This window comes from Lissotriton helveticus, chromosome 8 (assembly GCF_964261635.1).
Source record: "Lissotriton helveticus chromosome 8, aLisHel1.1, whole genome shotgun sequence".
Taxonomy (NCBI): Eukaryota; Metazoa; Chordata; class Amphibia; order Caudata; family Salamandridae; genus Lissotriton; species Lissotriton helveticus.
The window spans coordinates 365,026,182-365,052,421 of NC_136069.1; the positions used below are offsets into that span (position 1 = coordinate 365,026,182).

A 26,240-nucleotide genomic window follows, 5' to 3' on the forward strand; every position below is an offset into this window, starting at 1 on the left:
AAAACACCCTGCAAACCAGATTGCCACTTCTGTGTGGCCCACACATATACATCGTATTGTATTGCATTGCATTTCGACATTTATTTAGCGCTTAGTATCCCCATGTCTGGCGCTGAAGTGTGTGCCTGCATGGGTAGCACGCTACACTGTGTATATGTAACATCGCAGGGTGCAGGCAGAAGGTAATTGCGTATATCCAAAGCCAATATGAAAATTTCGACTTTTATAGGATTTTTTTAAAGCTGCACTGTGATGGAACACTCTCCCACGTAACAGCACGGCCACACATTGTTTTTATTAGCAAACTTTAACTTTAATCAGCTTCCTTGTGGCCAGTCAGAAGTGCGAATAAAGAGACTACACCCAGGAAACAATAAAAAAAACACTACGAAACATAGGGACCCAAAACACGTGCATTACTTAGCTGGTTAGATATCTGGGGGGGGGGGGGCGGTTTGGCGCCTGATACAGAGATCTACTGGCAACTGACAGTGTTGAATAGCTTGAAGGCCAACTCAGTCTTTTATCCTTCATGGGTCGATAAGATGAATGCTATTGAAATGTGTTACTAAGAACTGCTTAGACGTGGCAAGAGACCGTTCAGTCGGGTGTAAATGGTCACTGATTTTATTATCTAATGTACGTGAGAAGAGTCGACCACATCAAGGGGCCTCAAGTGCAGCGGACGTTCGTAGCAGCTGTTTGCGGAGTCATCACACGAGCCGAGGTGTGGTGGGGTGGCCGGTGGACTCTCAGATCCTGCCGCCTCCTTTCTCCGGGTTTATCATGCCTTGACATGTCGATGGCGTGCGAGTTTACTCGGTGGCTGTGATTTCACTTTCGATGCAGATGTTTCAGGCGCCAGGCATCTCGCCATCTATTTTCACCACTTGCACCCCCTAAGATACTGCAGGTGGCTTCCCCAGCCAAACTCTTTTCCTTTGATTATTAATGTCATGGCCACGTCAGTTCTTGCCCCCTGCTGACCTCTTCGCATTTAAATTATCTTTAGTGTGATTGTAACTGTCCCAACACCCAAACTTCAATCTCTGACTCCTCCACACTTATTTCCCAAATCCAATCCACTCTTAAAGACAAAAAATACCTTTAATGTGTGGACAAGGAACTTGAAATACACAAAAAGAGAACCGCCGCCGACGTCATCACATTAGGGGCAGTGTGATACGAAAAACATAGTTTACAACCCGAAACCCTGCCTTCCCGAAAAATGGACATAGATCAGATTAAAACTAAGGCTTCCTGGTTTACAATTAAAATAAGTACAGAAACATAAGTAGGGATGAAAAATATGTTATTGTCACTTTGTGAATTTAAGCCACCGCCACTCCTTTCATAGTATTCCCCACCTCGACCTTTAATAGCACTGACCGCAGGCTTCTGAGAAATCTTTAGCACCGGCACTTCTTATTTTACAAATTAAGCACTGTTAAGCATTAACTGCTTTCCAGGCAGATCCTTCAGGCTGTTGGAAACCCGGATTTTATCTGCGGAATGCACTGCTAACCTGCCCCAGTAAACGCGCATTCCCTGTGTTGCTACAGAAATTCAGCCATAAAAACTGTCTGCTGAATAGCGCATTTGCATATTCGGAATGCAGTGCTATAAACCAGGCAGAGGGGCTGCAGCAGCCACTGCACAGAAGTAAAACACTGGAGCCGAATCCCCGGTCTGCTGGGCGGATTTCCCTTCAGCCTCTTTAAAACACACGCCAATAAATCTGTGGATGAAACTGAGATTAAAGAACAGCCCATGTCTTGTTCTTGAACTAATGAAGCCCTTTCCCGGCCTGGCATGCAGCAGCTGCGCGCAGAGCGCTGCTGAATTGTGAACGCGCCCGGCCATCTGGATTCACTAATGGAGGCACCCTGACAGCTCCTAATTATAATTTATGTACTTCTTTGCGCAAGCACGCACGAAATATGCCCAAAATGGCGGAACAAAACTACATTTACCCTATCACTTCAAGCCTATTAAAACAAAAACACAAGGAAGACGAATCACTGGCCAGATGACAGAAAACGCTAAGGAATGTCTGGAATTCCTCTCACCAAGGCCCTTCTTCTTCTTCTTTTTTTTCTTATAACATTAGGATCTCGAAACTCCTCCCCCAGGGGGAGGAGTCCGAGCCCTAAAAAAGAGTGGCTGGGGCAGTAGCCTGGGAGTGTCGAAAATGCCAAAAGGTGGGGCTGATTTAGCACATCCACCAAACAATAGCAGGCAATTAAGAAGAGCACAAACAGAAGCCAATAGAAAACATGGGAGGTTCTTGAATCACATATACCAGATACAGCATGCCTCGCAGAGCAGCGCATGCGCGCCCTAAAAAGGTCGGAAAGTGGAACTCCTGCCTCATTTGTCTTAAAACCCTGATATTAATGGAAGAGGAAAGGGCTGCAACTTAGAGCGTGTGCATGGATAGCGTGTGCATGGATAAATGCTGTGCAGAAATGGAAGTTCGGAATGCTGCTGCGTGAAATAAAATTAATGTGTTTATTAAATAAAAGCTGCGCGTGGTAATTTACAAAATGTTGCATGTTTGCTATTGTGTGCGCCAACTACTTAGAACGTTCATATTGCTCACAGCTGTTTCTGCTTTAATGCCAAGTAATTGACATTTACCAATGACAGTCAAAGGAGCCAATTGAAAACATGGGTGGGAAATGGGCGAAGCCGAAAGCCAGTATTCTGAACTCAACACGTCTCGAAGAAACAGCGCAAGCGCTGCCTAGGTGAGATCTAAAAAACAGAAACCCATGAAACGCCCTTTGAAAGGCAACCTCATGCGAAAGGAAGTATTTGTTATTTCTTTGTGACAGACTCGACTCAGATTTTTGCATGCTCATTAACGTCACGCACTTGCTCACAGCTACTCCACTAACACTACTCATGCTGGTGGTCATGTCTCCCGGGTTTCCTCTTTCCGTATTTTTACCTCTGTTTATTTCTGCTCGATTTCCCTCCTCTCTTGTCCCGAAGTTTCATGCAGTCATTCTTTTCTGTTTCTGCCTCGGGTTTCCTTCCTTACTCATTTGCTATCATTGAAAGCCCATTCCCTTGGAGGGGAGTGTTCTCTGATACAGGACAGTGCATGATGTGTTTGTTGGAAGCTCTTCTCCATTGAACGCACACCAGAACTAACTAAGCTGAGAGCTACAGCTTATGCATCAGGCTGATCTTGGGTGCAGATCTGCTGACTCCTTGTCGTTTGTCATGGAAAAACTAGGAAGTATGTGGCTCTTCTATAAGACGGTCGGTGCAAGAACGAATGTCTATGGGCAAATTCCAGGATATTTGGGAGTGAACCAACTGGTCACTTTATTTCCAAATGTTTCATCTTTATTGAACGTTGCAAGAGTGGTATTGCCTCCTAGCACTGGGTGTAAAGCACGCCAAGAGCATGCACCTCACATCTTTTACCCCGATAACATTGTTCCTGACCTCCCCTTCCATACTATTCTTTCTGCACTCCCGGGATTCACTACCTTAAATGTAGGCCTGAAATTCTCCCCAAGTATCCCGTGGGCATTTTTGCAAGTGGGCTAATTCCCTACTGAATTACTCGGAGTTAGTTACTGTTTTAAGATGCAAAAATATGATGTTTTCATGTACCATACTGCATTTCTTTGTATACTTTTGTTAAACTGTTTGTATGGGGTTTCAATGTGCACCAAATGACATTTTTCTACTCGTATACTGTAAAGTTATTTCATCTGGGAAAGTGGGGCATGCTGCGATTGAAAAAAGTGTAGTCGTGATGTGTGTTTGGACCATAGGTTGATGTGTGTTTTCAGTATTCCAGCATGTTTTCTAGGCATGCAGAGGGGATTGGTTTGAAGTGGCAAAATACATTTTCTTCTCATATACTTTAACATTATGTAATCTTTGGAAGTAGCGCATTATGGGATAGTAAGAAAACTGTGCATGCCTTATGTGGTATTACAGCAGAGATTATGCGGTGAACTTCACGTGAGGCATTACCACCACCACTGCCACACATTTATGAATTTTGACAACACAGAAGTCAAACTAGTGCAACCAGTCAGATGTTTATTTAAATACTTTTTTCCCCAGCTTGCGTTAATATGTGAACTCTATAGCGATTTTACTTGGTGACAATTTGTTGTGTTGTATTTTATCATGTCATGCCAGTGCATAATGCATTTTAAATCTGATTCTTGCATTATCTGTTCATTATTTCAGAAGTGGGACCAACAAGTCTCAACTGGTTTGAAGAACTTACATCTGAAGCTCTTCCATATGAACCCAAAAACTCGGAAGAGTTGGATTCCAAAAATGACTGGTTTGATAAAAATACTTTTAAAACACCCAACCATAGAGTGCCTGCATACAGCCAACTGGCTTCAACACCAATCATTTTTAAAGAGCAGGCATTACGATCACCAACTTTTTCTTCACCAGTGAAAGAGCGGGCTCAGTGCACATCGTTAGTGCGTAAGTACATATGAAATCAGTATGGATTAATAACCAGTTCATCTGGAAACATTCAACCAATTTCTGTGTAGTGCCTCAATTGTTTAATCTCGTGAGTAGAACTATGACTTAGTAGAATATATTGTAATCTGTTAACATTGTTGTGTTACAAACGCTTATTGTTTGATATTGTTCATGCCAGTGGACATTTTTGGCCATTAACTTTTTGTTTTGGTAGGCCTGAAAGTCTGGAATGTTTAGTTATGGGACAGTTGTAGCTACATTTTTAATGTGTACTTGTTACCTGCAGGTTACTCATCACGGAACCCTCCCTAGGTGTCGGAATAGTTCTGAAAAAATGACTTTCTTTTGATTATGCATAGCACACTTCCCGCTACAGCTTAGTTTTGGAAGTGATGTAACAGGTTCAAAAAGGCACCACCTGCACCGAGGGTGTCCTATCCTCTTTTCTGTTACATTGACACAGATATCTGCAGCCTCCTCCATTATTTTAGGATTTTCACCTAATTTATTTTTTCTACAAAATGTATTTTCTCAAAAAGTGAGTTTAATCAAAACGCAGAATCTCTCTTCCCTAGAGCTCAAGTTTATTCCCATTGCAAGAACAGACAAATGTCGCTTCTCAACCCATGTGAGAAGTTGGCTTGGTATATGGTGTACACTTATGTAAGTGGGCACCTTGAACCAATCCAGACAACCCATATGGTGATTTTAGTGGTCTTAGACAACCTTAGAAAGCTCTCTAAGTGGTAGCTGTTCAGTCTTAGTCAAGAAGGAATGTAAAGCACCACATCGTGTATTCATAAAAATATGTATTTATTATAAAACACTCACTCACACATACAGATATCCCTAGCCGGAGATATACACAATGCACGCAATACTTTTCAATATAAACGGGTAAGTAGCACGTAATACACAGTGGTCACCAGGGGAAGACCAAACCGTATACTAAAATAGTGCTATGTGAACCACTACTCAAGTCAAGACTATACCCAGAAGACGTAGAAGTGCCGGGGACCCAAGGACCCCCCCAGATAAGTAACCAGGAGCCCTACGGAGGCAGTGTGCAGAGCGGGAACACGACCGCGAGTTCAAATCAAGTCAATGGGTAAGTCACTGTTGCAATTTTAAAGAAGGACCCTTCCCAGTGGACCCTGAAGAAACCCCATGGAAGACAGAAGGTTGGAGAGCCACCCCACCCGTGGATGCCATAGGAACTAGGATACCTACACCAGGGAAGCCCGGAGCATAGGTGTGAAGTGGCGACGGAAACCGCTGTTAAACCCAATAGAGGACTTCAGGAAGATGCAGCTGCTGGAGAAGGTGAAAGTGTCTGGTGGAACCCAAAGGTGGATTCAAGATGTGCAGAACCTGCAAGCAGAGGGGACAGCGTATATGCCATTTAGGAGTGACCAGGAGGCACAGAAGACGGATGCCCACCGATGTCGAGTGTTGCAGGAGAGCTGACAATGACCATGAAACTAGAGCTATGTGGACCAGGCGACGCTGTGGAAGACCAGGAACCGTACAACAGCTGTCCCACGTCGGATGTCAAGAGTTAGGGGGTCGTGTCCGGCGGGAGCACCAACAAGCCTTGGAAACTGCAACCAATGTGGAAGTTAAAGAAGGTGCAATCTTGGGACCATCAAGGTCCAAGAGACTCACCACAAGCAGGTGAGTCAGGGCTGGCCCCCGAACTATCAGGGGAGCCCAAAGAATTCAAAGATGACCCTCAAAAGGACCCACAGGCCGGAGGCACTGGAGTCGCGAGAGGACCACGAGCAGCTCACCAGAGATGCAAGCCCACGATTGAAGTGATGCGGTGAGGACGAAGATCTTGGTCACTGGAGATGCTTGAGGATGGGGCTACTTGGAGCCCGAAGATCTTGGTGAAAGGAAGCCAACCAGCCTTTGCAACTGAAAGTCGACGTGGCTCACAGGCTTTCTGTTCTTGCGGCTCCAACGAGGGATCCTGGCCTCAAACTTCATGAGAGGACAGGGCAGGCCTCAAGAGATGTGAAGAACCACCACCTGTGTTGCTGAACCTTTCGGAGTCTGTGGGAGCCCAGAATCAGCAGACCGGTCAGCTTAGTTGCGGTGCCTGCATATGCAGGGAAAGGACTCCTTCACTTCAAGGGAGATTCCTTCAGGTGTCTTGCATGCCCACAGGCCTTGGAAGGTTCCTTTATGGTGCATAGGCACGGACGTGCAGCAGACGAGCAGGGCGATCAAGAGCAACAGGAGTCTCCCCAGTTGCAGCCTTGATGCCCAGAGCGAAGTCCAGAGTGCCCAGACGGTTGAAGAAGTGGTGTCTGAAATTAATCTTGTCCCACGACTGATCTAGGGACACACCCTCCGGTAAGCCATTAAGTAACCTAGGTAAAGGGTTGGGATGATTCAGTGTTCCCTCCCAGGGGAGGGGTCGGACGGTGGGGAGGATACTCCCATGTCCTTTGTCCAGTTTCGCGCCAGAGCCAACGGCTCCCTGAGTTGGTTTGAACTGGACTATGGAAGGAGGGCGCCAAGTGTGCCCTTCAAGTAGACTGAGTGGCGCTAGGCCCCAATACACTAAACCCTGTCTGGGAGGTGGTCACACCACCCTGTGACAGGATACCTATAGTTCTGTCTTCTCCTGCTCAAGCTTGGCTTAGCAGCAGGAGGGCAGAATTGTTTCTCTCAGGAGTTTTGCAATGCATGGAATCATACCTCCCACACCGTTTATGGTGTGGGGGTATCATTCCAACATGTTTGATAACAAACATGTTAGGATTCGTTACAGTCAATTTCGAGATGGTCACCTCGTAATGACTCAGTGTCCCCTCTATATGTTATATGGCTGTCTCACAACCTGGGAGAATGGAGGTGCCTACATAAACCCTGGAATGCTCCCGCAGTGTAGGACGCGCGCAGGCCAAGGGCAGGCCCATCCGAGCCCGGAGGAGGCTGGGCTGGGCCCACTCTCATTCACCTGCGTCTGGCCACGGTAATGCCTATCTTTTACTTTCCTTGCTGTTTCCATGTCGAAAGGAAAGGGAATCAAAAGAGAAGACTGGAGGGAGGGTAGGAGCTACGCTGAACTCCTTTTTTTAATTTTTTTTGTCAGAGCGGCAATCGTTCTCTCGCACGAGATATAGCTGACTGAAAGACGTCTTTTCTTGGACCCGACCTCCTTAATACTGGGCTTGCCCTCAGGCCTCGAGACTCCCCCAGCCATTCTGTTGCCAGCACCTGTAACCCTAAAAGCTCTTCCATCAGATCAAAGCGGCTTTTCTCCCTCAAACTTGATTACAGAGAGCGTTCCAGGAAGGGGTTTAAGTTACTCTTCTTAGAATGTTTCCCTATTGGATTCTTCTTCACCACATCCACCTGCCAAGCGAACCAGAGCAGGGGGGCTACTAATGGCGCAAAACCAAAAAAATCTAAAAATACTTGTGCTCCTAAATCCAAAACTCGCCAAACAAGGGTGCACTCCATGAACTCTAAAGCGATAGCACCTCCAACGCCATCAAACACTCTGCCGCCGCAGGCACTGCAACCTGATTCCATCTGGTCCGAAATTACATTAGGGCTAAATGACATAATGGCTCCCATTCTTTCTAAATTGTCCCAAATAGAACTGCGCCTGGCGGAGTTAGAATCTCAGAATCATACTTTACTGGTTCGATTGCCTCCCATGCATGATTCCCCACCGATAACATCTGCAATCCCTAATTTAGTACTATCAAGAGAACCACGGGGCCCTTCTAGGGGCAACAACGACGCAGGCATCACCTATATCATCTGATGGCCTCACTAGTGTTGCAACACAGCCCTTAAATGCTACCTCTAATCTCAATCTTACACGTGCCGCCCAATGCCTTCCATAGCCAAATGAAGCGGACTTAACCTCCCAGCCACTATTACCTCAGAAGGGACCAACAGGAGAAGTACATAAGGCAGGGCGCAATGATAAACATAATGGAGTTCAAGAGCTCCTCCCCCAACAAACTCTCCATCTTCCACCCGCTGCTACCCCTATGGTTTTAGTTCTGGCAAATGTCCCCCCCCCCCTGGAAACCAGAGTGAATCTACCAGACAATTAATGAAAAATGCCTCCATTGGTTACTGTGTAATGTTAATGTGACTGAGCGGGGGAGGAGGCAGTTGGCTCATGAAATAAATATGGCCAGGAGAGTAGGTTGGGTGGGGGGTAGAAAGAAAAACTTTTAGCGGCGACTGTGTGGTAATTAATTTTAATAATGCGTATGCAAGTGCTTCCCTTTTAGCTAGCCATCGGAGCCCCGCTCTAAGGAACACTCCCTTATCTTTATCCTTGGAGTGGTTTTACACTGGCCAGGGTGTTTTCGAGGGGAGGGTTCATACAGACAGAAACCTGAATCCATTTATTGCCCTGAATGAGGGTCCCATCATAAACCCTGGGATTAGATTACACAATAGATTTGCTGCTTTGTCGAACTTGGAGGCTTGTGATTGACTAACCCTGTCACCTCCTCAATTACTTACATGGTCAATCACTGCGGCCTCAGTAGAGTGTAGCCTAATGATGCTTTCATCTATTACATTACCCTCGAAGGTTGCCCTCGCATCTGTAACTCTAGCGCCAAGTATACAGGGACATGCGCAGACCCTACTATTCTCTATGAATACTATCGAGGGAACTAGGGCGAACATGGTATCATGGAATGTGGCATGGTTAGCCTCCAAAATTGCTAACCCAGATTGGTTAAATGAGTGGCAATCTATAGAGATAGCATTATTTCAGGAAACTTGGGCAAAAGACCCTCCCTTCTTCACGGGGTTTCGCACCTTCCGCTCTCCAGCTGTTCCCTCAGCCTCTGGAAGGGCGAAGGGGGGCTTACTTTCTTTAATTTCAAATACTATTCCACTCCAAGTCAGGCAAGTTGGTCCCTTACACACTCCTTTCCAGATTTTGGAGCTGTGCACTAGGAACCAAGCCACTTGCACTCTTGTTAACTTTTATAATGAGTTTGGAAGGAACTCGAGGGTTGTGGTAGATGCTCTAGTGTTGATCGAGAAATTGTACAAAGGGAAAAAAGGGGGCAATGTGAATCTGATATGGGCGGGGGATTTCAATATTCACCTTTGTAAGCTTAATGGGACCAGAGTATGTGGAGCAGAAGACGCTCATGGTAATCTCCTCTCGCATTTTTCACAAAACGAGTATGGTGAGACTTTGAACAGCTTGTTATTTCAGTCGAATCTGTCTAAACTAAATTTAATGAACGAGAGAGGCCAAGGGACCACCTTCAGAAGGGGCACCCAAGAGTCCACTATTGATTTTGTGTTAGTGTCCGGACATCTACTTTGGAAAGTGGCCCTTATGAGTATCCGATTTTCACCCCATAGTGATCATGCCATGCTATTGACTTACTTCAATATTTTATCCAAACCTAAAGAACACAAACAGGTTGTGGAAGATGTGAACCTGTCTAGGAAAAATGGCTATCATTTGAAATGGGCACTGGCACAAAAATGTTATTTGGTCCCCGAAATTATAATTCTGGTAAAGGAAGATATAATAGCATGCTTGGGAAAAAAGTTATTGCCCGCAGACCTGGTCATTAGATTCACCGCCCTTTGGCGAAAATAAAAATAGCACTTACTCGGGTGAAGTCATCAAATGTTACTGCTAATAAGGGGTGGTTTGACTCAGCCTGTTCTAAAGCTAAAATAGTCCTTGTAAATGCCCTAAAAACTCTTCCTAGAGATTATTCTAAGATCCGCTCACTATGCAATGACTATAAATTAGCCAGGAGGGCAAGAGAGAAAGACCTTAGGGCACAGACATGGGAAGACCTTGAACGAGCAGCTATCTCTGGCAACAGCGGAGACTTCTGGGAAATTGTGAATGCCCCTCATTTTAAAGACATCAGTGATCCCGTATTAGATGTGCATGTAGATGAAGAGGCATGGGTGAGACATTTTGAAGGAATATTTGGGCTACCAACTTCCTCATCTACCTGAGTATGTTGCCCAGAATATGTATCTATACCTCAGGGAGGGCTAATCTTCTCTGTACCCGAGGTCCGAAAGGCGTTAGGATCCTGTACCCCCAGTAAGTCCCCGGGGCCAGAGGGAGTGCCAAGTGACCTTTTTCTCTATAACTACGATATGTGGGTCACTTTACTTGCAAATATGTTTAACAGCATTCAGATAGCAGGTCCACCTCCATCATGGAATCAGATCGTAATTGTGCCGATTTATAAAAAAGGGGAAAGGGGCTCTCCAAAGAATTAACGCCCTATATCTCTCCTCGATACCACTGCTAAACTAATGGGGCGGGTTCTCCTGGCCAGATTGAAGGATTGGGCAGATTCGCATAATATAATTATGAAGGCACAATATGGGTTTCGTAGAGGAATGGGGACGGTCGACCAGTGCTTAAACTTCTCCCTAATCATAGGGAAGTACTCGAAGGCTAAAAGCGGGAAGCTATACATCGCCTTCATGGACCTAACATCAGCCTTTGACTGTGTGTCACACTCTAGGCTGTAGTCCATGATGGAGGGCATGGACATTGACCCGCCGATTATTGTATTCATCCGCCAGCTGTACCCTAAAGCCACTGCTTGTGAAAGGTATGGCAGGAAGGGGGAGTGCACTCGTCACTTTCATATTGAAAAGGTAGTAAGACAGGTGCGTGTACTCGCCCCGTTTCTTTTTTCCATCTGTACGAACGGGGTTGAGTCCTCCCTGTCTGCCCTCTCACTGGACGTGCCCAAATTCGATCAAACCCCCTCCCGATCCTGGCGTGTACGCCAATGACGCGGTACTGATGGCTAGATCGGGGTTGGCCTTACAAAAATTCATCAAAGCTTATTTTATCTTTATGGCCTCCCTTGATCTAAAAGTTAATGAATCCAAATCATTTATAATTGTGGCCGGAGCGACTAGAGGTGAGAAACATCCCCACTTTCAGCTGGCAGGTAGGCAAATCGAGGTGGTTGACTCCTTTTCATATCTTGGAGTGGTCTTTGATAATGATAATTCGTGGTCTAAATTAGTAAAAACAAGAGGCCATGGTATGCAATGGAGCCTCAATGCTGTCAAGAGATTTGCAAAAAAGCTGGGAGGAAGGCCACTGGATGCAATAAAACATATTTATTTAGCTAAAACAAAGTCGGCCGTAACATACAGGGCAGGTGTTTCGGGGATGGTTAATGCCGCTTCGTTACAGCAAATGGAAGACTCCTTCTTCAAAAATCGCGTTTCTTTACCCCAATCAGCCCCAAGCTACATTTTACTTCTTGAATTGAGGTCTCCCTATTTGAGTGATACCATAAGGTTGGCCCCAGTCCTCCTGTGGCTCTCAATATGGCAGAGAACTACGGTGGACCTGACCCAAACTATCATTAAGGAATGCTGTAATCTAGATCACTACATAAGGACCGGGTGGCTAAATTACGTAGAGACTGAATTGAAAGTTCTAGGGCTGGGAAAACTTTTTCAGGACCCTGATTCCTGTAAAGAGGTTACAAGGAAATGGATAACTGATTTATACACCCAAAGATTAAAATATGTCAGAAGGGAAAAAATGTATCCATCATTCCTCCATTGCATACGATCTGGTTCCATTAATATCAGGAGAAGGTTTTCATTATTTATCTTGTATAAATAACCCACAGCAAAATGTATTTTATTGCGCTTCCGACTGAATATTATTCCGTTACTCCTAGGATACCCACAAAATTAATACAGATTAGCAGATCTTGCTCCCTGCCCTTGCAAAAACTGAGGTACTGGGTTTTTAAGAACCGGCACAGAACCGGTAACCCAGCGGTGCCAGGGAATCAACACCCAGAGACCTCGGGTTCTTCCTGATCCAGACCTACAGAAACTCGGAGTCTTCTAGGTGAAGTCAAAGATTAGTTTATTGGCTGCAACCAAGGTAACAGGTGTCCTAGAAGTACAACGGGTATGTTCTCAGGAGACTGCACACTTTTACAAAGTCAGGCTTCTCTTTTTATACACGATTCTAGGCCCTAGGCAAAACATTCTTGGTTGTAAAGTAAATAGTTAACATATTCTGGTTCAAAGAAAAAGCAGAGTCATGATGACATGTCCATATTTCACTTCGTGCTGCCGGCAACAAATCATCTGGCAAGGCCCAACATTTCATCAGATAACACCGGACCCCTAATAAAAACGGGTACCTCCCCACCATAAAGTAAGTGAAGCAAAAGAGTGGAGATACATGTGAGCGAGATATGGCAGGTGTGCGCGCTGAAATGGTTTTATGGTTTGTTGAGCCTAGATGCTATCTTGCTTGGCCACTGGGAGGGAACTGACCTAACGAGTTCGGCCTGGGGCAATGGTTCCAACTTGTACTGAGGTCAGGGAAAAGTCGATTAAGGAGTATGTGTCCTTGTGGAATCAAATTCAACTGGATTAAGGCCTATGTAAAGGGCAACATATAAATGGGAGCCAAGGGTTCAGAATGTAAATGACGATTTCGAGGTGAAATCGTCACTCGAACACGCCGAAAATACATGTACATGATGTACTCGTCATTCTCGGTCTTTTGATACCAAATTCGTCATATTTCGACGAAGTTTTAATTCTCGAGTCCAGAACTATTATATGAATCCAGATTTTCAGAACCACAAACCCTCCTTTTGCCCTTACATAGGCAATTAATCTATCCTCGTGTCAGTCTGAGTCCAGATCGATATTCGTAAAGTCATTGAGATGTTGCTGTAACATCATTCTAGTGCTTAGTTCATCTCTTGACACAGGCTTCCTTACACATGATGTAACACAGAGGCCACACATTGCAGGAGCACACTGTATGCATAGACAGAACAGGAAAAGAATGGCTAAGACCATCCCAATGACCGTCAGAATTTTCCATCCCCAGGCAGATATCAGTTCCCAGAACCATCCCATTAACTACCAATCTCCTTTATCCACATGGATAGATTCAGAAATCTTATGTAATTTGGAGATGGCCCTGTACACGGTTGGAGCATTATCTGGGATGAAAATGCAACAACTAGACTGGATCAATTTGCATACTCCACCTCGGTCCGCAAGTATTACATCCAAAGCGACCCGGTTCTGAAGGGTCATAAGTCGATCCGACTGGAGCTCAGCAGTCAGGTTACTAAGGGCACCAGCAGTTTCAATCACGGTGGATTCAACTATCCTTGTTAATTGCCTTATGTTTCTACTGTTAGCCATGGATCCCCAGAACGGCAGAAAACCCTTTGCAAAGTCCCCAAATTCTTGACCTGCAGTGTCTTCTTTACTCAAAACACCTCTAACTACCCTTGTCCGATGATAATCCGCCGCTGCTGTGTAGGTGGGAGGTAACAGGAATGAAACAAAACATGAGCCCGAGAAGTCAGGGGGCAACCATGTATAGGCTCTATCATGGCAGATGAAATAAGTACCCTTAGCGGCTAAAAACGCAGGGGAGGTTTGAGATCCAAAAACATACGTTTCTGTACAGATACTCTTCCCTAGCTGAGCTCTGGGATTCTTGCCAATACCTTGCAGACACAGGTGACCTTGATGGGGTATGATCCAGATAGGGGATGATCTTTTGGCTTGCTGTTTCTCACTTAATGTAGTGCCATATCCGGTCACGTTCCAACCTACATATGCAAGTATCTCATCATCCGGGGTATCTTCATAAGAAGTTACTTCCTTGATCATGTCAACTATACCTTTGACTAGGGCGCTAGTCCTGAGGTTGTCTTTTACAGAACGCAGGGGCTGGACTTCTCGTGCGTATATGAACATTGTTCTGTATGCCCATACAGAACCATTGCGGCTAAAAGGAAGAACCAGATAAGGGATACCTTTATCCGTAGTGTGAGGCATGAGACCACACACCCAACAGTTAGTTGTGTTCATTACAAGTTGGTGTTGGTGTAATAACTGAACGAAGGAGTTATTAATGAATTCTAACCTTCTATTGGATTCGTGGTCAGGCAGAGGGTGGAAAGAATGAGAGGAAACAGTAGGAGGAGGTATGGGTGATGTAGTGGGCGCAAATGTTACATGAAAAGTGAATAAAACATAACTTATCAAAAATATCATTACGCTGGATAGCATAAAAATACACAATATTATAAAACTTTTCTTCGTCATCGTGTTAAAAAGTCTCTGCTTAAAGTTCATTTGTTTAGCAGGTCTCTCCATATCAGGAAACTCCATCCTCTCTAAGGTGCTGCCCGCGACGAGGAGGTTGATTCTGCTAAGGAGTGCTTCTGTCAGTCTAGGGCAACTCCCTTGGACCGACCAGAACCACCGACCTAACGTCGTTGGCTGCACTTCCGAAGGCTTTAACCAATCGCGGACCTAGCAGCGGAACCCGGATGGCGGTTCGAAAAACAAAAATAAGCAAGTTACCTAGATGGGAGATCTGCTCTTTCAAAAATAGGATTTGGGGAAAAAGATACGTTTATTAGTCCATAGGTTTTGGTCCCAGATCATAAAAAGGATTCACTTTTAATTAGTCTGTTTTTCTCGGTCGCAAATTGTAGCGTCTTTTTCCTGGTACTGTCTGGTCCTGAAACAGCAGTTCAGGCTCCAAAGAGTTCAATTGTTCTGGTGGTGGCACAGTTTCTTGAAAAATGTTCTCGCTTTCACAATCAGGGTCAGTTTCTTTTACACGGTCATCAGTTGTGCGCTCTGAGTCAGTGCCACCTTTCTGGACCCATTGGTCATGTGGCGGAGGTGAAGGGATTTTCTTGCAGTGGACCCCGTGGATCCAGTTGGCCTTCCCCTCCACTCGAACTGCTGACCTCGTGGAAAGAAGGACGAGGTACGGCCCGGTCCACCTGGGCTGGTCGTTCTTTGTCCTTTGAAAGTTCTTTACGAGGATCCAGGATCCAGGGACAATGGAGTGACCTGGAGTCTCAGAGACCGGAGGCAGGGTGTTGTGGACCTGTTGATGTAAAACACGCAATGTAGCCGTCAATTCATACAAATAATCAAGCAAAATAGGGTGTTGCAGCTCGCTGAACTTCGTGGGCCTAGGCACTCCCCATATGTTGGCTGGCCGGCCAAAGACGATTTTGTACGGGCTGAGTTTCACTCGCGAATGCACAGTCATTCTGGTGGATAGGAGTGCTAAGGGTAGAGCGTCAGGCCATTTAAGACCTGTGCTCGCTTGGATTTTGGCCAATTTAAGTTTAAGCGTGCCATTGTAACATTCTACTAATCCAGCTGATTGGGGGTGATTTGCAGCGTGGAACTTCTGCCTAATGCCTAGCCCTTCACACACTCTCTTCATCACATGACCCACAAATTCACTTCCGTTGTCAGACCAGACCATTCTCGGCATTCCGAACCTGGGGAAGTACTCTTTTACAAGGGCTTTGGCTGTGGACAAGGCAGTATTGACTTTTAGGGGATAGGCTTCTACCCATCTTGAGAAGGCACAAACAACAACGAGCACGTATTTTAAGTTGTTGCACCTCTCCATATGTATGAAATCTAGCTGCAAAACCTCGAACGGATACGTAGGAGGTGCAAAATGACCAGCTGGAGTTGGGGTTCCCCTACCAGGATTGTGCTTCAGACATACCATGCAATTCTTGACAACATTCTCTGCACACTTGGGAATCCCTGAATTCTTCCACACTGGGGCCAACAACTCGCAAATCCCTTTCGTGCTGATATGAGCCATTCCATGAGCCATTGTAACTACTGCAAGTACATATGCATCGGGTAACAACCATCTCTGGTGCTCTGTCAATTCAACCCAACAACCATTTGCATCCATTCTTCCTGTACTCTCTCTCCACGTGCTGAACTCTTTCTCTGTGGCCTCGGCTTGGATGGACTTCACACTTTCTATCGTGTCCTCACATATTCCAACCTCACCAGTCCATTTTCCAGGGCTTGCAACATACATTAGGCTCATCACATTCCCTGCAGTTTCCTTAGCGGTCTCATCAGCAAATGCATTTCCTCGGCCAACATCATCAGTCACTTTCTTGTGAGCACTACATTTCACAATCGCTATTTGCAGGGGCAAGGTCAGTGATTCAAGAAGCTCATTCACTAACTGGCCATGCTGAATTTTAGCTCCATGCGAGGTCAGGAATCCACGTTCTCTCCACAATCGTCCAAAACTGTGAGCCACTCCAAACGCATACTGACTATCAGTGTAGACAGTCACTCTCATTCCTCTAGACAATACACATGCTCTCGTAAGTGTGACTAGTTCTGCGGCTTGAGCTGAACCATGTGGTATTCGCGCAGTTTCAACGACTGTGTGCAAGGTTGTGACAGCATATGCTGTAGTCACGTTCCCATTTGGGAGTTTAAAGCATGAACCATCTACCCATAATGTGCCCTCACATTCAGCAAGAGGAGTGTCAAATAAATCAACTCTCCCTTTCGTCTCTTCCTCTGTTCTAAGAAAACAATCGTGCTGTTCTGAAGCATCTGATTCTTCTGCAATTGGTAACAACGTGGCTAGATTTAAGGTACTGCACCTTTTTATATGCACATGGCTCGCTAGCAGCGTCAATTCATAGCTGGACAGTCGAGCACTAGTTAAGTGCTGTGTCTTGGTCCTATTTAACAATGTGTCTACTGCATGCGGGACCATCACGATTAGTGTATTATTCATTACTAGACCAGCAGACTGTCGAATAGAAACAGCTGCTGCTGCTGTGGCCCTTAAACAACTTGGCAATGCTCGTGCTACCGGATCCAAAGTTGACGAAAAATAGGCGCATGGCCGCTGTCTATCTCCGAATAACTGAGTCAGCACAGACAATGCACAGCCCTCCTTCTCCTGGACATACAATGTGAAAGGCTTACTGTAGTTGGGGGTACCTAACACAGGGGCCGAACATAATGCTGTGCGTAATTCGAGAAAACTTTTCTGACACTCTTCAGACCAAGGAATGGGATTGGGTGTATTTTTACACGTTAATGCCACCAAGGGTTTGGCCAATAACGAAAAATTTGGAATCCACTGTCTACAGTACGATGTAATGCCCAAGAAAGCACGTACTTCTCTCTGTGTTCTTGGCACACTCAATTTCGCTATTGCCTGAATTCTTTCTGGGGTCAGTTTCCTTCCCTCCTTCGATAAGAGATGACCTAAGTAGGTCACTTCTTGTCGGCAATATTGAAGCTTGGAAAGTGACACCTTGTGATGCATATCACACAGATGACGCAATAATGTCAACGTGGCCTTTTTACAAATTTTCTCAGTATCCGCAGCAATGAGCAAATCGTCCACGTACTGTACGAGAGTGGCACCTTTAGGCAAAACAATCATGTCAAGCTGTGTTTTCAGAGCTTGACTGTATATTGAGGGGCTTTCACAGTATCCTTGAGGAGCGCGTTTAAAGCAGAAGCTTCGACCTCCTAAACTGAAGGAAAAAATATCCCTGCTCTCCTCAGCAATTGGAATGCCGAAGAAAGCATTCTTTAGGTCAATCACCGAAAACCACGAAGCAGAAGCTGGAATCATAGTTAAAAATGTGGTAATGTCGGGGACAACTGGAAATTGTGGCACAACTATCTTATTTATTTCTCGAAGATCAATCACAAATCTGTACACAGGTGGCTGAGAAGGGTCGGTTCGTTTTAAAACAGGCAGAACAGGACTATTGCAAACATTGCCTCGTGTTTCCTCAATCACACATCCTTTTCAATCAATTCGTAAACAATCGCTAGCAAAGCTTTTTCACCCTCATTAGATATTCTGTATTGGGGAATTCGTGGCATTTTGACATTCGACTTCAATGTTACAACATATGGTGGAATTTCTAAGAGACCTACATCATTAGGACCAGTAGCCCAAAGAATATCTGGCAGAAGTGACAATTCCACTGGAAGTGCATCTCTCGATAAATACATAGGAGAAACCACTTTCTTGCCTAAAGTAAGTTGTACTCCTGAAGGAGAACAGTACAAAGTCGCATACAATCTTTTTAGCAAATCTAATCCTAGCAAATTTTCACCACAACCTGTTGTCAGAATAAGGGGTGCTTCGAATTCACAAGGACCAACAGAAAGAGATAAAGGGTCAGAAATCGGATTTCTAACTGGGGCGCCAGAGAAACCTACAGAAACGTTCATTTCGCCAGACAAAGGTGCGCCAGGGAGTTTGGAGTGCATAATAGAACTCTTTGTAGCACCAGTATCCAACAGAAAAGGTTCTGACACACCTGATGTAATCACCTCAACGTAAGGTCCACTCTGATCTACTGGAACTGAAACAACTCCCTCTCTTTGTCTATGGCTGTCCTAGCAATCATCATTCTCCCACTGCTCGTTTTCTGTGTAATACTCATCAAAGTAGTATTGAGCTGTCCTGTCAGATACGTTATTTTGCTGATCGAACCTGTTCATAGAGTTTTGTGGTGGAAGGGGACGTGTGTCCTGAGGGGCGTTTCCACGCCCTCTACCTCTAGGCGCTTGCTGACTGCCACGACCTCTAACACCAGAAACACCAGTTGCACGTTGTGACAGGGCAGGACAATTATACCTGTAATGACCCTCTTGTTTGCAATATAAACACTGGTTGGGGCCTACACGGGGTTGAGTGTAATCGAATCTTTGCGAGTTTCTCTGATACTGTTGAGGCTGCTGAAAAGTATTTTGGTAGTGATTCTGACCATTATTATTTTGATGACCACCACCACGTGGCGGATAGGCTTGCTGTAGCAAAACCTTCGTTTTTAGTTCTCTAGTTTTCTTTTCTACTTTATCTTTCTCATCTTTGTCTCTATTTTCGTAATATTGCGCAGTAGCCAATATCTGCGCTGAAGATGAGACTGCCCAAGAACTTTCCGAATCTTTTAATTTTTTACACAATTCTGGAAGCAGATTGTGCACGAATTTATCAACAAATAATCTCTGACCACCTTCTGTGGTCATATCTTGACCGCTGTGGTCAATGAATGTTTCTTCAAATCTGGTGAAGAAATCTGAAACAGTTTCTTCCTTCTTTTGCTTGCATGCAGACAACTTATCCCAATTTACGCGTATTGCAGGCATTATCGTTTTCATGTAATCTACTATTTTACCAGGGAGTTCTGCTATCAAAGGCTCAGGCTTGGCACCACCAACTTGTCGGGCATCTGCAGCAGTAATATTAGCCCATGTATCACCTAATTCCTGGTCATGATCTACATGACGAATTTTACCCCATAAAGGCTGTGGAACAACATTCCCAAATAACATGTCGATATCGGCTAAATTCATTATACATGACCCAGCAGTTTGTGACAATTCTTTATAGTACCCTGCAGGATTTTTACGCGGATCTGGTAATGTTTGTTTGAGTGCTAAAACTTCAGCTCGCTTCCATGGGACATGTACCCATACACGCTGGAAATGTGGCAAAATAGGTGGGTTAGCGGTTGTGTCACCCTCTCTCCATTGTGGGGGAACTTCTCTCATAGGGTATTGGCGTGCCTTTTTCCTACTAGATGCACCAGATTCCGATGGTGACCCAGAACTGTTTCCCTTACTCCGATATGATAACAACATTTCAAGTGCTTTTTCCACTTCGGGACCTACAATCATACCTCTCCAAACTTAAACCGTACACGACACATCTCTTGTGGGATGCATTCCTGATCATGGTCTTCTAAGTCCTCGCAAAGGAAAACACACATCTGTTCGAAAACATATCTCTGGGTCGCTGCTTCCCATTGATGGAAGACTTCTATAACAGACTGTACATCATATCTTGCAGTGTCCATGACCCATTTCCGAGCTAAACTATTCAATGAATCTCTCTCTTGATAATCAGGCAGTTGACTTCGCAACTGTCTTCTTCCTATGTTAGGGGTCGTAGCAGGCGACCCGAAAAGAGGTAAAAGAAAGTTAGTAACAGTGCTGGCCATTTTCTGCCGAATAGAAGGTGAAACTGAAGGACAAACGGATGGAAAGACGGGGTGAGATAAGGCGGGGTAGAGATAGCAGAAGAGGTATCAGGGGAAATTGAGGGGGTACTAGGCAAAATCGTAGAGGGAGCATTAGGAGACGTGAAAAGTGCAGTAGGCAAAATTGTAGAAAACACAGGTGAAACAAAAGTGGTCGGTGGGCCTGGAGGAGGCTGCACCGAAGAAGTAGGAGCCAGCTGAAGAACAGCTGGTGAGTGCTGTTGAGGAGCAGGAGGCGTAGTTTGCGCAACTAACCTTCTCTCTTATTTTTCTTAGCTAATTTAATTTCTTTTTGTTTGGCTTCTTTACGCCATAAGCGGAAAGAGTCAAACATCGCCGGCCGGGCTTTCTTTTTAAAGAGTTTAACTTCAAGGTTGTCTAAGATTTCAGAATCAAAGCTACCATATTGGGGCCATTTTAGAACACCATCTTTTCTAGTGTATTTAATCCATACTTCGTTGTAAGTTATGGGGCCTACCCCATGTTTTACATATAGCTCGTAAGTCGGAGTTCCAACTGGAGGAACCGGACATGAGTCCTCCAGTCGGGAGTCCCTATTATTACCAAGACAAAACAAATTCCCAAGTCTAAGACTAGGCATCCTCGCTCTCTAGTCTAGTTCCAAACTTCAAAGGATTTATCGATTACGATATTTCTCGTGAATACACGAGTCCTTCGGTTATGGTGCTTGCAAGTACCAATACAAAACCTTTTGTATCCCAAAGATACCACAAAGTAAGTCCAACTAAGGACTGGGAGACGCTCCACTTATACTTAACTGAAAATATCGATGAAAATATCGATGACGTCACCAGAAGACTCGTCTCAGTGTTTCGCTCTACCAAAAACTTCAAGGGTCCAAATCAGGGCGATAGCCAGGGCAGCAGTCCTTGTAGCCGTCGGGAAGCGGGGAACCTCGCAGCAAAGACCTTCGGACCACGTCGACATGCAGGGGTCGATGAGGTGGTTGGCCGTCCTCCGGAATTTCCACACGAAGCTCCTCACGATCTTCTGGCTGACTGGTACTACTGGAATCGCCCCAAACGTTGGGCGCCAACTGAGGTACTGGGTTTTTAAGAACCGGCACAGAACCGGTAACCCAGCGGTGCCAGGGAATCAACACCCAGAGACCTCGGGTTCTTCCTGATCCAGACCTACAGAAACTCTGAGTCTTCTAGGTGAAGTCAAAGATTAGTTTATTGGCTGCAACCAAGGTAACAGGTGTCCTAGAACTACAACGGGTATGTTCTCAGGAGACTGCACACTTTTACAAAGTCAGGCTTCTCTTTTTATACACGATTCTAGGCCCTAGGCAAAACATTCTTGGTTGTAAAGTAAATAGTTAACATATTCTGGTTCAAAGAAAAAGCAGAGTCATGATGACATGTCCATATTTCACTTCGTGCTGCCGGCAACAAATCATCTGGCAAGGCCCAACATTTCATCAGATAACACCGGACCCCTAATAAAAACGGGTACCTCCCCACCATAAAGTAAGTGAAGCAAAAGAGTGGAGATAGATGTGAGCGAGATATGGCAGGTGTGCGCGCTGAAATGGTTTTATGGTTTGTTGAGCCTAGATGCTATCTTGCTTGGCCACTGGGAGGGAACTGACCTAACGAGTTCGGCCTGGGGCAATGGTTCCAACTTGTACTGAGGTCAGGGAAAAGTCGATTAAGGAGTATGTGTCCTTGTGGAATCAAATTCAACTGGATTAAGGCCTATGTAAAGGGCAACATATAAATGGGAGCCAAGGGTTCAGAATGTAAATGACGATTTCGAGGTGAAATCGTCACTCGAACACGCCGAAAATACATGTACATGATGTACTCGTCATTCTCGGTCTTTTGATACCAAATTCGTCATATTTCTACGAAGTTTTAATTCTCGAGTCCAGAACTATTATATGAATCCAGATTTTCAGAACCACAAAACTATGCCGTACAGTCAGACTTACATATCGTATTATTCTGTAAAAATTATTCCAAGGAAAGGAAAACATTTATACTTCCAATCCTGAGGCACCATAATTTTAAGCAATGCCGGGTCGCCTGGATTTTCTAAAGGCCTTACTGGACCCATTTGTATGATTCTGTGTCGCTTCATTTTTAATGGCCTGTTTTAGGAAGAGGAAAAAGGTGGGCTCACATCCTAGTAGTATTGTGCAATTCTAATTATCAACTCTTTTTTAAAATGATTTTAATGGTTTTACTTGGATCACTGTAAATTTGTTTAATACACATTTTAACTCTGTATATATGTATATTTATTGGTCCGGAAATGTTATGTGTACTATTGTGCTTTTATGGTCTGTTTATAAAAGATCGAATAAAGCTGTGTGACTGACTGCATAGGGTGTAGGGGTGTTCCTCTCATGCAGGGGCACCCTCACACTTAGAACCGAGCACCCTGCCTTCAGGATTTAAAAGGCCTCCTGAATGGGTGACTTATAGGTTTTAAGTGCAGTGACCTTAGATATAGGGAAACCTATATCTTTCGCAAGTGGTGCTAGCACCAGCTTACACAGACTGCAATGGCAGGCCTGTAGTTACAAATTGAGTGGTCTCCCATGGGTGGCATAATACATGCTTCAGCCCATGGGGGACCCCTAGTGTACCTATGGATAACTTAGTACCATATACTAGGGACTGATAAGTGTACACCAGTGTCCAATCTGGGATGTACCCAAGTACTTTATTTAAGGGAGAATGTACAGAGACTGGCGTTCTGATTAGCAGTATCCTAGTCAGACTAGTCAGAAAACAGCATTACATCAAGCAAAAGGTGGCGGTAACCGTAAAAGCAGATCCTACTTTCCTACAACCCTCATTCTATCTAATTGTGCTGTTTGATGGTTAACCATGACTGTTCCTCTTGTAACAAGCATACCTCATTGCACTAAAAGCAATATGTAGGAAGTAAGACCATTTTTTTGTCTCCGGCATCCCAGGAGAAAAGGTCATTGTACATAAGATACATGATCACCACAGAAGAATGACAGTAGAGTCCCAACTACCTAAGAAATTTATCCTAAGGCCACACCAGCTCCTGTGGTAGCAGTGCCAAAGGAAAGGGTCGGGATGATAACCAAACAGTGAGTGGGTCTATGGTCTCCTTGATTACAGTGTTCTGGTCCTTTTGAAAGGTTGTGCTTAATTCCAAAACACCTGATTGAAGATAACTTCGGACTGATTGGTTTTAGACATCACTCACAGATTTTACCATTCCAGGGCTTCATCCATTGAAGATGGAGTGGTAAATATCCCGTTCCTAGGAAAAGAAGTCAAGCGCTTGCAAAAGCCCAATACCATAGAAGATGTCTAGAGAACAAGAACGTTTGTTTGTTATTTTTATTCAGTATACTTCCTGATCCCAAAAAAAGGCGAATTCTATACTTACACGCTCTCGACCACTACCTCAAACTTTGCATTTTAAAATAACAACCCTACAGTATGGCATTCCTTTGCTAAAAAGGCAATTGATTGACATTACGGCATATGTTTCTGCATGACCAGCGTATTGTGATATGCGTTGAGCAGCAAATATTTTTAGTTCACTTCTCTCCAATTCATGTTCAATTCTGCATCTTGAATGTTTACACAACGCCTGTCAATAGTTGCTATGCATTTACCTGTTCAGTCGATCCATGTATATCCATCTCTGAATAATTTGCGGATAAAAAAGAAATAATTTTACAGACCGCAGGAAAAGACAATAGAAATAATACAGTTATTACACTACATTGATTTTGGTATGTCCAAGGAAAACATCCCATCTGATTCCTAATTAAGAATAGAAATCTTTGGGGCAACAATCAAACTCTTGGCATTTCTGAACATTATTTCCACTTACTGACTGTCGCAGTTGACAACCAGAAAGACAGCTATGCCTGTGTTAGGACGTTTCTGTACATAACCGTAACTCAGTAGAAAGAATAAGGTACTCCTCTTATGACCTATGTAACATGTGGCCTACACCCCACATAGGTTGTGTACAGGATTTATGGCCACTCCCTGAAGGCCCGTTCTCGTGTAAAATCTGCAAATTCCAGTCTTACCCTAGTGAACACTTACTGGACAAGGTGTTACCAGGGAGCCATAGAACCAGGTCCCCTATAGGGAACAGTATCCTTTGCAATGTAAGATCTTTGCCGAAACACTACTCAGAGGTTTGGGACCTGATCCACTCTGCCCTCCCTGATTACTGTTTCTGTACTGAGACCTGGCTCAAACCCCATTTGGTCCCAGCGATTACTCTGGGGACCCCTCTAGGATACAAAATAATTAGACTAGACCGCCCTGTTAAGACCGGCGGGGGGGTAGCTATTATTTATAAGGATACCTCCACCGTCACCATCCTGGACCAATGCAGTACCAGTGATATCGAAATCCTGGTCTTTAAAATCAGCTCCTATTTGGAGACCAGTTGGAAGGGGGCACTGGTGTATCGTCCCCCGGGCCCTTGTACAGACGCCTCTACAATCCTTATGGAGACGCTGGCTCCCCATATTAGCATGGGGACTAACTTCCTACTCCTTGGAGACTTTAATATTCATAGCAAACTGGTGGACAATGCAGAAGCCCAAACCTTACTGGCAGATCTAGCAGCTCTGGGCTTCAAACAGTGCAATGAAGGCCCCACACATCATGCCGGTCACACTCTTGACTTAATTTTGTCAAATTCCCACATGCTGACCTGTCATTCCCCTATACAGGTGGAGTGGACTGACCACTTTGTGATTGGTTTCTCCCTTCCCATTCAGACAGAGGTTCGCCCCCAACCTGCCCCTCTCCCTCTATGGCGCAGGCAGTGGCACAAGGTGTCCGTGGAGGCCTTTAGAGACATCTTTGTTCCCCCGGACATTTCTACTGCGGATACCCCGGACATGGCCCTGTCCAAATACAATGCTGCTCTGAATACTGCAGTTAATCTTATTGCCCCTTTAAGAATCTGTAACCAACGGTCTAATCGCAGGCAGGAATTATGGTACTCTGATCTACTGCGTGCAGAAAAGAAAGTATGCAGGAAGTTGGAGAAGACCTGGAGAAACTCCCATACTGTAGCAGATAAATTTCGCTACCATTCTGCCATGAGATCTTATCACAGAAATATCAGAGCTGCTCGTAAAAACCATATTACCTTCCAACTATCTGAGGCAGGCAATGACCCTAAAAAACTCTATCAGGTTCTCCGAACCTTCACTAACCCTGTAGCTTGTGAAAGTCCAGAGACGGTGTCCCAACAACTGTGTGATGACACTGCTGGGTTCTTCTCGAACAAAATCGACTCTATCTACCAAAAGATTGCTCAATCTACTATTTTGGTCGACACTAGTGATTCCTCCCTAAGCCCTCAGCTCGAGACTGTTGAATCTGGCCCCACTAAACTGTCCTGCATTCCTGAGATCAGTTTGGACGATGTTAACTCACTGACTGGCACCATTAAATCGGGTTGCCCGGCGGACCTTGTTCCTGCCCGAGTGATGCATCTTATAGGGAATATTCTTAGTCCCACTATTCAGATCCTGATTAACCGCTCGCTATCTGAGGGCTCAGTTCCATTGGAGTGGAAAAACGCCCTGGTTAAGCCCATTAGGAAAAACACCTCCGTCCCCTGGTCTGATATGTCCAACTTGAGGCCCATCTCCCTCTTGCCGTTTGTCGGCAAACTGATGGAGAAACATGTCAATCTTCACTTCTCCAGTTTTATTGAGCAGACCGGATGCCTGGACCATTCTCAATCAGGGTTCAGGCCTAAGTATAGCACCGAGACTGCTCTCCTTTCGGTCACGGACACCATACGCATGTCCCTGGACAGGGGTTTGTCTGTGGTGTTGGTGCTGTTGGACTTGTCCGCAGCATTCGACACCATATC

At 44.9% G+C, this 26,240-nt stretch overlaps 1 protein-coding gene across 2 annotated transcripts in view; it reads left to right on the forward strand.

Moving 5' to 3' along the window:
* BRCA2 (BRCA2 DNA repair associated) overlaps positions 1 to 26,240 on the forward strand; it is a 480,797-nt gene that overhangs the window by 53,041 nt on the left and 401,516 nt on the right. For both annotated transcript variants that reach the window (XM_078657152.1, XM_078657154.1), the window contains exon 4: positions 4,222 to 4,473. In XM_078657152.1, the coding sequence (XP_078513278.1) occupies positions 4,222 to 4,473 (252 nt within the window). The remainder of the gene's footprint in view (positions 1 to 4,221; positions 4,474 to 26,240) is intronic.